The sequence below is a fragment of the Rattus norvegicus genome, chromosome 9 (assembly GCF_036323735.1).
Source record: "Rattus norvegicus strain BN/NHsdMcwi chromosome 9, GRCr8, whole genome shotgun sequence".
In the NCBI taxonomy this organism is placed as follows: domain Eukaryota; kingdom Metazoa; phylum Chordata; class Mammalia; order Rodentia; family Muridae; genus Rattus; species Rattus norvegicus.
This window is the reverse complement of record NC_086027.1, coordinates 96207002-96219747: the sequence shown is the minus strand read 5'-3', so window position 1 is coordinate 96219747 and position 12746 is coordinate 96207002. Positions and strand designations below refer to the sequence as shown.

The 12746-nt window shown below is 45.0% G+C and overlaps 5 protein-coding genes across 6 annotated transcripts in view; all 5 read right to left on the bottom strand.

Annotated features, from left to right (window-relative positions):
* The window catches only part of Ugt1a5 (UDP glucuronosyltransferase family 1 member A5), a 46212-nt gene extending 36517 nt beyond the window's left edge, over positions 1 to 9695 (bottom strand). The window contains exon 1 of the mRNA NM_001039549.1: positions 8803 to 9695. Coding sequence (NP_001034638.1) covers positions 8803 to 9660 — 858 coding nt within the window. The 5' untranslated portion in view covers positions 9661 to 9695. The remainder of the gene's footprint in view (positions 1 to 8802) is intronic.
* Positions 1 to 12746, bottom strand: part of Ugt1a9 (UDP glucuronosyltransferase family 1 member A9) — a 111479-nt gene that overhangs the window by 36517 nt on the left and 62216 nt on the right. The gene's annotated exons all lie outside the window — the stretch shown is intronic.
* Ugt1a8 (UDP glucuronosyltransferase family 1 member A8) overlaps positions 1 to 12746 on the bottom strand; it is an 81366-nt gene that overhangs the window by 36517 nt on the left and 32103 nt on the right. The window lies entirely within an intron of this gene.
* Ugt1a7c (UDP glucuronosyltransferase 1 family, polypeptide A7C) overlaps positions 1 to 12746 on the bottom strand; it is a 68883-nt gene that overhangs the window by 36517 nt on the left and 19620 nt on the right. The gene's annotated exons all lie outside the window — the stretch shown is intronic.
* The window catches only part of Ugt1a6 (UDP glucuronosyltransferase family 1 member A6), a 61247-nt gene that overhangs the window by 36517 nt on the left and 11984 nt on the right, over positions 1 to 12746 (bottom strand). The gene's annotated exons all lie outside the window — the stretch shown is intronic.

The window sequence follows — 12746 nt, the reverse complement described above, 5'->3', positions numbered from 1 at the left end:
CTGTACCCCCACGGATGTCAATGCTATCTGAAGCACACTGGAGCAAGACCAGCCTGTGTTAAAACAGCTTCCTGCTCCCCTCTGTGAGCTGTTCCCTTGATCTACTCACTCATCAGATGGATTCTAAGTCTAGGCTGAGATCTTAACCTCAGCTGAAGTTGTTTTCCTTTGTGATAAGTGCTACGGCCTTCAGGTCTCTATTTAGGGATCTGGGCGGACCCTAATCTTGGCCTTCACTTCCTCCTGAGGTTTGTGATGAGACTCCTTTCTATGAACACTCGCAGCTCTCCATCCTCATATGGATATTGTCTGTGAGAACAGCATGGGCCTGTGTTTTAACTTTAAAATGGAAAAGACACTCTGAGACTGAGTTGGGCACGTCAGCTGATCATATATAATCAGGAGTCTGATCCCTTATATGCTGTCTTACATGCTCAGCAGTTGCTGTCATGTCTTGGTCCTACTGCTCTGAGGTTCCACTGTCCACTGGGCATGGGTTGTACAGAGAGAAACTTTCAGATGGAGAGAAGCCACTGCCTTAGAGAAGTACTCTAATGATAGCAGATTCCACTACTGGGCAGGTGTGAGTTTGCAAAATGCTTCCTGGGGACCCCATGTGTCACTGGGCAGCAATCCTTTGTGCCCCTTCAGGAGGCCAAGAGTCTAGAATTCCATTTCCTTCCAAAAAGCAACTTCTCTGGTTTTCTTTCCCTGTCTCTTTCTCTATTCCTCATCACTTCTCTGTAAGTTTTACCCTATCCTCAGTTTCTGGCCTTTAACATACAGCAAATCCTATCATTTTTCTTCTCCTACCACCATGCAACATGTTGCAACAATCAAGGGACATCTGGAGATGACAGATGGACATCTGGCGTTAACCTCTGGTCTCTGCTCTAGCTGCCACTATCACTGTCCACTCCACATCCAGTGGGACCCCCCAAAAAAGCAACTGAATAAGTCAAGAAGAGTTGGTAAAGAGCTATCAGAAGCAGTTGGCAATGCTCCTTCCTCTCTGAGTGAAATGCTGGGAGCTATGGCTCAAGGCAAAGTGACTCGGAAAGTCTATATTGTGCTTCCAGGGTCAGACATGGAAAAAGCAGAAAAAAGAGGGAGGAGGGAGACATATAAAAAGAAGGGAACCTTATGAGAATCCTCTCTAGACAGATTAGAAGTTTGGAGTAAAGATTTTTTTGAGAGGACCCCTGGTTGAGTGGGCAGCATGTCCACCATAAACCCTCTCTGAAGCACACACTCTGGAAACCCAGAGAAACCATTGTGAATGAGAACTCCTGGGTGTGTGGGGTGATGGGTGGGAACTGTGTCTGCAAAGGCTAATTGATGGGGTTAGAACTTGAATGACATGGAGAAAGGAGAATTTTACAGGCCCAAAGCCTACTTACGACTTATCTTGGCCATCTTTATCCTATTACATAGTCATCCTCTGCCTTATTCTGTGTCAGACCATAGCATAGAACCTATTGGACCTTACATCCTAACAAAAACATAAAGTATCTTTTGTAATATTTTAATAAAACCTTAGTATCATATCAATCAAAAGACTTAGAGTGTTGTCTGAAAGCATCTAAGGCCTGTAGCAGAGTTCTCCCAATCTGGCTGTAACCTGCCTACCTATTGTGTGCCCACCAATATGTTTGAAAAGTGTCTTGACTTGTGGATTTTTTGTTATGTTTTGTTTCTGTAAAAAGAATTTCATGAAACTCATTGAAACATGGTATTTGAGGAGACTTCAATCTATATTCTCGAGCCGTAACCACTCATACTTGACTCCAGAATAAGCCACATCTTTTATTCCATGGATTTGAGAACTGTTTCTTTCACCAACAGTCTCACAGGACTATACACTGAAACTTAGCCCACAGAATACCTCTAGATATCAGGAACTAAACTTTGAATCAGTACCATGCAGTCTTCAGCAAGGTTGAAAACTGATCAGAGCCAAAATCTTCAGTAGACCTTGGACACAGATTATAAATGAATGTTGGGTAATAAATCCAGGGCATGACTAGCAATGACAATCAGACTTGAGAGTGACCTCTCACTGATAGCATCTGTGACCCAACCTTACAACGACCTGCCTAGAGGTGCGACCAAGAGCCTTAAATGGACACAGTGAAAGACCACCTAGGGAACACCAACTACATCTGCCCTTGACCTGTGAAAGCCTGCCCTGGGGCGTGACCTCAGTCTGTGAGCTTAGACAGGGATGTCCAGTGCGGACCAGATTCAGCAGAACCCAAGGGAGAGACCAAATACAGGCTCAATACCCACTCCCTCCTTCCCTGAACATTCATTCCTCCCTTCCTTGGTACCCAATGGTGTCTTAAGCATCCTATTGTCTAATTCTGTTTGTCTTCTTTGTTTTTCATTTCCTCCTTTCTCCTGTTCTAGTCTTTTTAAGTTCCCCTTTGAAAGGTTCTCCAAAGAGCAAAGGCTGCCTTGGTTTTCGGTCTCTCCTGAGCTGGCACCGTGTTAGGGTGTTGGGTTGTGTTTCTCTCTCTCTCTCCTCAGTCTACACTTAGCTGGAGCTGCCTCTCTCTCATATCCATCCCCTTTGTTCACCTCTTCTACTTGTTTTCCCTCCGTGTTTCTTCTCTAGCATCCCAATACCAATCACTAGCCTCGTTGGACTTTAAAATTTTCCATTTATACATTAAGTATCTAATGCCATAGGGTATAGAGTACCATTACTTCTGTTCAGTTACTTCAGTTATTGGAGTTGAAGGATTGATTGCTTTTGGATCAGTTGCTACTGTATTTTTGTAGTAGGCCTACCCTTTAGATATAGGTTTAAGAGCGTAATATTAGAATTCACTCTCTGGTCAGGCCTCCTATCACAGATACTGACCAGTGTTCCCTGGGACTCTGTCTCTGACTCTAGACACTCACTAGACCCACAGTGGCTAGCCCGGGAAGTTAGTTTATACAAAGAGGACCAACCTCTCCATCCTCACAAAGGTATATAAAAACCATACTCCTCACCCTTACCCTTGCCATGTGCTCTCTGATTCTCTTCAGAGTTCCTGCCATGGGTCTCTGTACCCATGTCACTGGTACTGGGGCCTGAACTCTCCTTAGAGGCCCTGACATGCTGATGTCCCTGTGTCTGACTGTACATGATACTGATAACTCTTCAAATAAATTCCTTAACCCCCTGTGGTCAAGCCCAGAATCCTCTTGAACTACCTCCACCATTCAAGACCTAAAATTGGGTCTAGGCAATGGTTTTCAGAACTACATTCCAAGGCTCCCTCCAATAATCCCAGGAACTGACAAGTGGGAGGCTTGTTTCTGCATAGCAACAGAAACAACCGACCAACAGTCTGTGCCAACAACACAAAAGCCTGGGAATGGGTAACCAGGAGGCATAGAGGAGTGTACAGATTAAACCTCTGGAGCCAGGACCACAGTCTCCTGGCCTAAGGGCACAGAACTGCCTCTAAATGGTCTCCATGTTCAGCCAGTGGCTGCTTTCTATGGGAAATCGCCAGTGTGTCCTCCCGCCACCCCAGGCTATAAAACCAAGAGAATTAGGGGGAGCTTGAAGTTTGTTCTTGCCACTGCTGCTGTCAGTATAGAAAAGACACTCTCCACAGACTGTCTGACAAGATAGTCTGTCAGGCCCAGGTCCAAAGTACACTGCTGGACTATCTATGACTACAGTAGACAGCTGAGGGAGGTCATTTTAGAACAATGTTGGTACTTCTCCTCACCGTGAAGTTCAAGTGTTTGTTTGCTCTCAAAAGCACACAAGGCCCATTCAAATGCCGCGTGAGAAGAAATATTTTAACTATAAACTAGGCCGTGCATGCAATGTGGCTCAGCTGAGTCAGAGACATAAATCTAGACCAGAATCGTGAAGAGGCACACAACAGATATTAATTATAGCTGTCTTAATTTTATGTCTTTAAAGATGTTGAGAAATCGTGGTTGCTCGTTTGTTCTTTTTTTTTTTTTTTTTTTTTTTTGGTTCTTTTTTTCGGAGCTGGGGACCGAACCCAGGGCCTTGCGCTTCCTAGGTAAGCGCTCTACCACTGAGCTAAATCCCCAGCCCCTGCTCGTTTGTTCTTGACAGGAGGAAAAGTGTTGGTCACACAGCTGCCAATCTTCCACTTTACATTTTGCTGGAAATGTTGCATAAGGTATTTAGCTGCTCTGAACCAGTTTTATTTTTTTACAACTCCATAGTGAAGAATGTTAAGAACATTACTGACGTTTTGAGTTTAAATAAAAAGCTGGGCATGAATGGGCACGCCCTTAATTTTAGCACTATGGAGGCAGAAGCAGGCTGATCTTTGCCACTCTGGGCTACGTACGTAGTGAGTTCCAGCTCTGCCTTAAATGAAATAAAATATGATTTTCAAATGCACATAAATATTGAAGAGTCATTTGCCCATCAATGGAGACAGCAGGCAAATGTACGATGGAAATGTGTGGTACACGAACACTACAAAAAGCCATAAAGACAAATGGAATTTGCAGGTAAAAGAATAGAACTAGAAAATATACTGAGGCACCCCAGGGTACAAAGACAAAAGTCACATGTTCTCTCCCATATGTAGTTCCTAGCTCCACATCTTCAGATGTCAGGAGTATATAACTTGGAATAACCACTGAAGCCAGGAAAATGGAAGGCCTCCTGTGGGCGGGGAGTGGGGAACAGTAGCAGAGAACAAGTTATATGAAAAGAAAATTGGGGAATGTTGGAGGGGCCTTAGTTAGGGAGGATGAAGAAGGCTAATGCAGGAGAGGGGAGGAGGAGGGAAAGATAGCACCAAGATAAGGAATCAGTAAGAGTAACTTTACTTACCCAAAGTTACATGCAATACAGGTAAGTGTCTATACCTATACACATATAGTTTAAAGTTCAGTCATGGGCTAAAAATGCTTCCAAGAGCCACAGACTATGTCTTAGGAAAACCCAGCACCTACCTTTTGAGTCATTGGTCAGAATAGACTCCCAAATACCATGGGCCATTGCTACAGCCATTAGTTGCCTCACTAGGGACCTAGGAGTTGGTCCCTATTGCTGAAGATAGCATGTTGTTTGGACACAGGACTTGGAGGCTCAAAACGGAAAGATCCTCCCTAAGGACTAACTTTAATAGTTCTGGAAGGTGCTAAGCAAGCTGCCAAGGGGTGGGGGTGGGTGGGGGTGCTGTGGAACAAAAGTCATATCCAGCTGTGCAGCCTACAAATCACAGTGACCAACATGACAGGATTTCCCGACAGGTGCAATAGTGGTACTTGTACCTGGTGACAACAACAGCTCTCTAATTGGATTAATGATGCACTTGACAGGAGGGAAATCATACCCAGTACTAGAAACCTATTCAACAACATGAGGTTAGTGAGGTCTTAGAGCTTAGAGGAGTACCTAACTAGCACCAAACTAGAATGTTTCCTAACTGAATTCTAACATTCTAAGACAAGCAGGTACGTGTAGCACCTAAATCTCATGAAGGAAGCTTCTCTTTGCAACAGATGGAGACCATTATAGAGAGCCACAAGGGGTCAAAATGCAGATCACAACAACTGATCAGGGAGTGCACAGCTTTCATGGATCCATAGATCTACAGTACAATGACTGCACATAAGGCGCAGGGAACACACCAGAAGGGATGGATGGATGGATGGATGGATGGATAGATAGATAGATAGATAGATAGATAGATAGACAGACAGACAGACAGACAGACAGACAGACAGACAGACTTAAGATCCAGAGGACCCCACAGAAAAATCTGTTGTAAAATTGTGTCTCCTATGGGGTTGGGGATTTAGCTCAGTGGTAGAGCGCTTGCCTAGGAAGCGCAAGACCCTGGGTTCGGTCCCCAGCTCCAAAAAAAAGAAAAAGAAAAAGAAAAAAAAATTGTGTCTCCTAGAAATGACAGGAAAGCTTCACTTATGATACCTCAACAATGTAGCTTCCTAACCATGACCTGAACAAGAAAAAACACTAAAGCTGTTAATATTGCACCCTAAACTCAGGTTGATCCACTCCACTGCTGCTGCTGTACTTGGTGACCATCCCATGGTTCTGGCATCTTCAGTAACTGGGGTCTTCTGTTGCAACCAGGCTTCACCAATAGCTTCACATGGGCTCTCTTCATGGTGCCAAGCCTCAAATTCTTTGCATGACCCCTTCAGTCCTTGGCTGTCAACTGCAACTAAGCCTGCACCTTCACCAATGGCCTCCCATGGCCTCTCCCAGTGCCAAGCCTCAGCTGCTCTTCATGATCCCTTCATGCCTTCCAAACCAGTACCACCTGAGTGACTCTTACACATTATCAAGTACAGCTGCAGCATGAGGTACAGCCTTGGCTATCTCTGGAACACAGCTTCTTTGTGCTCTCAGAAAACACTTTCCTGAAGATTTCACCTCAATGATTCTGGTCTCTTCTTAATCGCCACTAATTTCTCAGCTGCAGCTGACCATCATCAGTTGTCCCAGGAGTCTCCTTCTCCTCTTGACTCTAAAACCAGAGCCAAATGGCCAAAGCTGCTGAGTTCTGCTGCTTCCTGGGGCTGGAACTTGGCCCGCTTGTTCTCTTACATTATCACTGGCTTTCTGCTTTCCAACTCCTTCACCGCCTAAGCTTAGCTGTCCTGGAACTTGCTGTAGACTGACTTTGAACTCAGAGATCTGCATGCCTATCTCATGGGGTTAAAGGTGTGTAAATGCCTGGATTTAAATTTTTTTTCCCCTAGAACTTGTTCAGTCCTAGGCTGGCCTTGAACTCAGAGATCTGCTTGGCTTTATCTCCTGGGGCTAAAGGTGTGTACCATCATGCCTACATCTAAATTTAGCAGGGTACAAACTTGCCCCAAAGTCCCACTCCCTTAATCTGCTATCTTCTAGAACACAGGATTGGGCTCCATTTTATTTCCTGGTGCTCCTTTAATACTCAAACCATATATCTTATATTTTCCCTTTCTCAGCTTGCTATGCTTGTTCAAAATGATCTTTATGAGACTTAGAGAACAAAGTCTATGATGGGCGTTTCTGAGACTTCCCATGTCAATGCAATTAATCTGAGTCTCTGCCTTAGCCTCAGGTAGACTCTTCAGACAAGGGCAAAAGCAGCCACATTCTTCACCAAAACACCACAAAACAGTCTCTAGGGCACATACTGAAATTCTCCATTGAAACCTCTGGGGTCAGGTCCATACAATTCAAATCATTCTCAGTAACAAAATCTTCCATATTCCTACTAGGATGGCCCATTAAGCCCCATTTAAAGCATTCCACCTCTTTCCAAATCCAAAGTCCCAGAATCCATATTCTTCCAAACAAAAGCACAGTCAGGCCTATCACAGTAATACCTGTACCAACTTCTGTCTTAGGGTTTTACTTCTGTGAACAGACACCATGACCAAGGCAAGTCTTATAAGGACAACATTTAATTGGGGCTGGCTTACAGGTTCAGGGGTGCAGTCCATCATCATCAAGGGAGGAACATGGAAGCATCCAGGCAGGCAGGGCACAGGTGGAGCTGAGAGTTCTACATCTACAGGATGGCTGTTAGTAGAAGACTGATTTCCAGGCAGGCACAGTGACACAACTACTCCAACAGGGCCACACATTCTAATAGTGCCACACCCTGGGCTGAGCATATACAAATCATGACACCAATAGATACAGAAAAGGCTTTCAGCAAAAACCTAGGATCCACTAATGCAAGAAGCCCTGCAGATGCAACGAATTGAAAGGACATATCTTAACATAATAAAGTCTGTACCTCAGAACGGTAGCCAACATTTAGGAAACGGGGAGAAACTCAAAGCACCTCCACTAAAATCAGTAACTAAACAAGGAGTCTGTCCTGTCCACTCATCCACTCTAGTACCAGGATTCTTATTAGAACAAAACAAAAGGAGAGAAATAGCAGGAAACAAAAAGGAAAAAAGAAGACATCCAAGTATCCTCATTTGCATATTTGCATATGACAATGCTGCACGAAGAAGTGGCCTTAAAGGCTCCACCGGAAAAATCTTCGAGGTGTGAAACACCTTCTTCGAAGTGGTAGAATATGAAATTAACAGTTGTCTTCCTAATCACCAATGACCAACACATTGTGAAAGTGATCGAGAATGCAACCCCAGTAACGATTGCCTCAAAAAAGAAATACTTTAGATTAAAGCTCATCGTGGCTGGAAAAGAACTGTACAGTGGGGTTGTTTTGTTTTCCTAACACTGAAGAAAGACATTGAAGGCGATGCTAGGGAGTGATAGGAAAGCCCAGAGGACCAACAACTGCAATTTGAAATTCCTTTGGCCTCACCTAGAAATATTTACCTTGAACTCTTCCGTAATAGGTCAACAGCTCGGTGTCTCTGTTCTTGCCCCAGTTTGGAAATCTTACTCTCAGGAAAACAATATATTGCCACATGGATAGTCTCAGTAGGGCCCCACCACCACCCTTCACCTCACCTCAGCCACCAGTCCTACTAGTAGCCAATTGAAAATGGAAGGGTCTGAGGCTGGAGAGACAGCTGCTCTTCCAGAGGAACTGAGTTCGATTTCCAGCAACCCCAGGATGGCTCACAACCGTCTGTAATTCTAGTTCTAGGGGATTTGGTGTTCTCTTCTGGCCTCTACATCACTGTACGCATGTGGGCGAAAAGACTTACAGATAAAATAAAGACAGAAGGACCCAAATCTAGTAGTTTATGTTATGAAAGGATATGATAAAAGGGGAAGAGTCCTTTGAAAGACCAGGAGGAAAGTCAGCATTAGAAAATATATTCTGCATAGAATACTGATAGCTTAAAAATACAGACCTGAGAAAGAGGCTTCTTGATGACACAGTTTATGCCTCCAATGAAGACCATGTTAGGCATGACAGGCCTCGGGTAGTCGAACACAAAGTCCCCTCGGAACAGCCACACAGATGCATGGCTGAGAACCTCCACTAAAGACACTTCTCTCTGCAAAAGCTCAGAGGCCAGGCTTTCATAGCGAGTGAATGAGAAATGGCAAATGTACTTCAAGGCCAGAGGGTACAGCATGTTCTTGACCCTTTGCAGGAAAGTCATGTGGTCAGAAAGCATTGTGAGTAGGTTCGGAATATAAGAGGAAGGTTTCGGACATTGTGTGGCCTCAGAGTCTATGCCACAGGGAATGTATCGTAGAAAGAACACAGTGGGGATACCCAAGTACTTGGCCAGCACTGCCCCACACGGAATCACAGGATCTGTTAAGACCATGTCAAAGGAGCTGGAATTCAGATGCTGGAGCAGGGACCCATTGTGCAATAGATTCATACAAGACCTTAAGAGAACTGTCGATATGTTTTTCAAAATCTCGGATGTTTCAAGGAATGTCTTCACATAGTTGCCTGTTTCAAAGACCACTTTAATGTTTCGCATCATTTGTTGTCTAAATCCTTGTCTTGTGTATGGAACAGGGTAGGTTTGGAGGGTGAAGAAGTCCTCTTCTTTGATGTGCACAGTCACCTCTGGAGCCAGGACCACAGCCTGGTGACCTCGGGCGTGGAGCTCCCTCACGACATCCCTCATGCTCAGCCAGTGGCTGCCCTCCATGGGAAACACCAGCACCTTTCCACCTTCAGCCCAGGGCAGGGCATACAGCAGCAGCAGCAGCCCAGCTAATCCTTGCAGGGTCACATGGAGTCCCATAGTCACTTCAGTGGACACCCACGAGAACAGGTTTCCTCACCAGGCTATGACCCTTGCGTTTGTTTCTTCCTCCTCTTATCTCCTGCCAACCTTGCCGTGCCATTGGATGGCACCGGCTCCCAGACGTTAATCATTAAAGGATAAATCTATGCTTGGTGCCTGCTCAATCCTGCTTCTAGCCAACACATTGCTGATCTTGTTTGATAGGCTAACAGAACTCTCTCTTTAGAAGACATCATAGTTCATATCTGGTTTTCTTCCATCTTCAAAAACAAGGCTGTGTACACCCATTTCATCCTGTCACCTCATTCTCTGCTGGCCACATTCAAACAGGCTGGACTGAGCTCTGAGCACTGCCTTGTGTTTGGATTTACAAGGTAACGGTTCTAACTGTAACCCTACTGGGAAACTCTCTAAAGTCTCCCTCCCTATCCGCAAGGGGCACTCACTATACTATAAGATAGGAAACATTGCTGGGTCAGCTTGCCCCAGACAAAGAGGAATTGTGGCAGCTCTGCTGGGGTTCATTTGCCTGGGTTTCTCTGTAATGATCAGGGAACGGTTTTGGAAGCTGTTGGTTGTTGCTCAGTGTGGGAATAGAGTGAGATATTTCACACTCAAAATGAGACAACTTGATTGTAAAGCAAGGTCTACTAAGAGTTACAGTCATGGATGAGAGTTACCAAAGCACTCTCAGACCAGAGCAGGCTAAGCAATGGTGTGAAGTAGGCTTCCATCCCATAAGCTCCATGCCTTGGACTGGCCTGGAATATGACTCAGCCTAAATCTCTATTCTCCTGAATGCTGGGCTAGCAGGCTTCTGTATTCCCCCTGCACTCTGACTGTTCCTGGTGAACATTGCAAACTTGAAGCATGCAGCTATACCTCAATACCAAGGACTATTAGAAGAAAGAGGGTGATATTTTAGATAAGTAAGAAATGAAAAGAAAGTTGTTAAACAATGAATAGTGCCTGAACCATAGCTGGATAAATACACCAACAGAGATCTGACATAGTAACTTCTTGCTGGGATATGCACATCATGTCACAGGGATAAATAGGACCTGTTAAAGCCACGTAGAAAGCACTAGGGCTCACTGTCCAATCAGAAGTATGTGCAGCAGACCTCACATGGAAGCAGATAACTCTTTAAAAAGTGTCTTCAGGTGTTTAGGCAAAAGGATTTTTGAAAGCCACCAAGCAACTCTACTTGTATTCTACCTTGGTGTAAGGAATGGTCTAGGCTTTCAGGGAAGAAAAGAACCCCAATCCTCTGGGACGTGAATTGACCTCTGAAGCCAGGACTGGCTGGCTCCCTCACACCCCCCAAGTTCAGCCAGTGGCTGCTTTCCATGCGGAAGATCAGTCCAGGGCAGGGCATCCTGCAAGAACAGACATTTTGTGCGCCCTCACATGTGGACCAGGAATCCTGCGGCCAACTTCCCGGAAGCCCTGAGCAGTTAACTTTCCTCACCAGGTTGTGTGCTTCCAACATTAGAGTGGCTGGCCCTTGCTACTTTGTGGGATCTTCTTTTTCTCACCTGTTATCCCCCTAAGTTTCACTCCCTGACACAAGATGGGAGAGAAAGAAAGAGAGATCCTCAAATCCTCGAATCTAACTTCTTTCTTCTTGTTTCTTCTTTGAGCACCACCTACCAACAAACCACAACCAACCCCTCTGAACAACCACCAACCACCAACACCCCCACCTACTGGGATCCTACTATTTATATATCCTCTGAGAAGTTCCCAGAACCCCAAATGTCACACAATCACGGAAACTATCTGCAGCTGGCAAAACCATGCATGAGGAAAATCAGTCATTTGCTATGGTGGACAGTCTGGAGCAGCTCCATATCTCTCTATACCTGGGATTAAAACAAAAACATATTCTTATATTTCTGTTTTTAAAGAGGTCAAGATTCCAAAATTGTCACTACACATTACTTTCTTCATCTCGCCTTACCCAGGCCACCTGACAAAGTGGATTGACACTGGACAGCATGTAATTGTCCTGAAGTTAATCGATACAGAACAAATCCACCCCAGTCTTTCACCACTGCCCTGTTTTACATCCTCATCTTCAAAGACCCTTACCTTCTCCCTCCCTTCCTTCCTAGAACAACTCCCATGATCCACTGCTCCCACTAAGGGCGCACTTCTCATCTTCTCTTCCAATCCCCGAGACTGGGACTCCTTTCATTTCATGGCTTCCACCCCGATCCTGCATATCTAGCAGGCTGCACTTGAGTTCTGAACAGCGTCCGATGCCTTGCTCCCCCCGGGCAGTGGCTGGGTGTGATCCCGGAGTTTTGAAGTGTCATGAAATGGCGCATTGCTGGAAGCTCTGGCTCCACCTGGTGGCACTCTTGAGTCAGTGGCTGGTGAAGGGGCGGACACTCCACAGGTACATTTATACTTGCCTGCCTTTTAAGGAATACCCACTCCCTGAGAGCCTGTCTGCATGATGTTTCTGCGTCGCCAAAGGTCTAGAGAACTTGGAATCAGCCTACAATGAGCTGGTGGTGCTTGTGAAACCACGAGTCAACCCCAACCTTTCCTGCTTTAGCCTATTTCTCTTAAAAACTTGTTACAGCATTGAAATGCCTGTTTAGTAAGATTTCAGTCTCTCTTCCCATACTGACTGGGAACCCTATTGGCAGGTGCTGGCTGTTGTTACAGGTGGGATTAGCTAGAAGAAAACACAAACTCAAGAACCCTTGACATGAATCTACTGAGGGACATTTTCAGAATTCTATATCTGCGTAACAGAATAAGAGCCTCTTTAGACTGTGCTATTCGTTTTAGAGATTAGGGGCAAACACCTCTGGGGTACCATTAAAAAAAATCACTATGCTTTTAATAATAAACTAATGTGGTAACGCTCTCTGATACACAGAATTTCCCGAAAATAAGCAAGTGCTTGGGGGATAGGGCGAACTGATGCCCTCAGTAGCAGCTGATGCAATCTCCACGCTGAGTTGCCTACCTTAAGCAAAGTGACTGTTGTATAAACGGCTTGACAGGCTACCCCTAAACCAGCACCAGTCGGACTCAACACTCCGTGATTAGCTTGAGTCAACCAC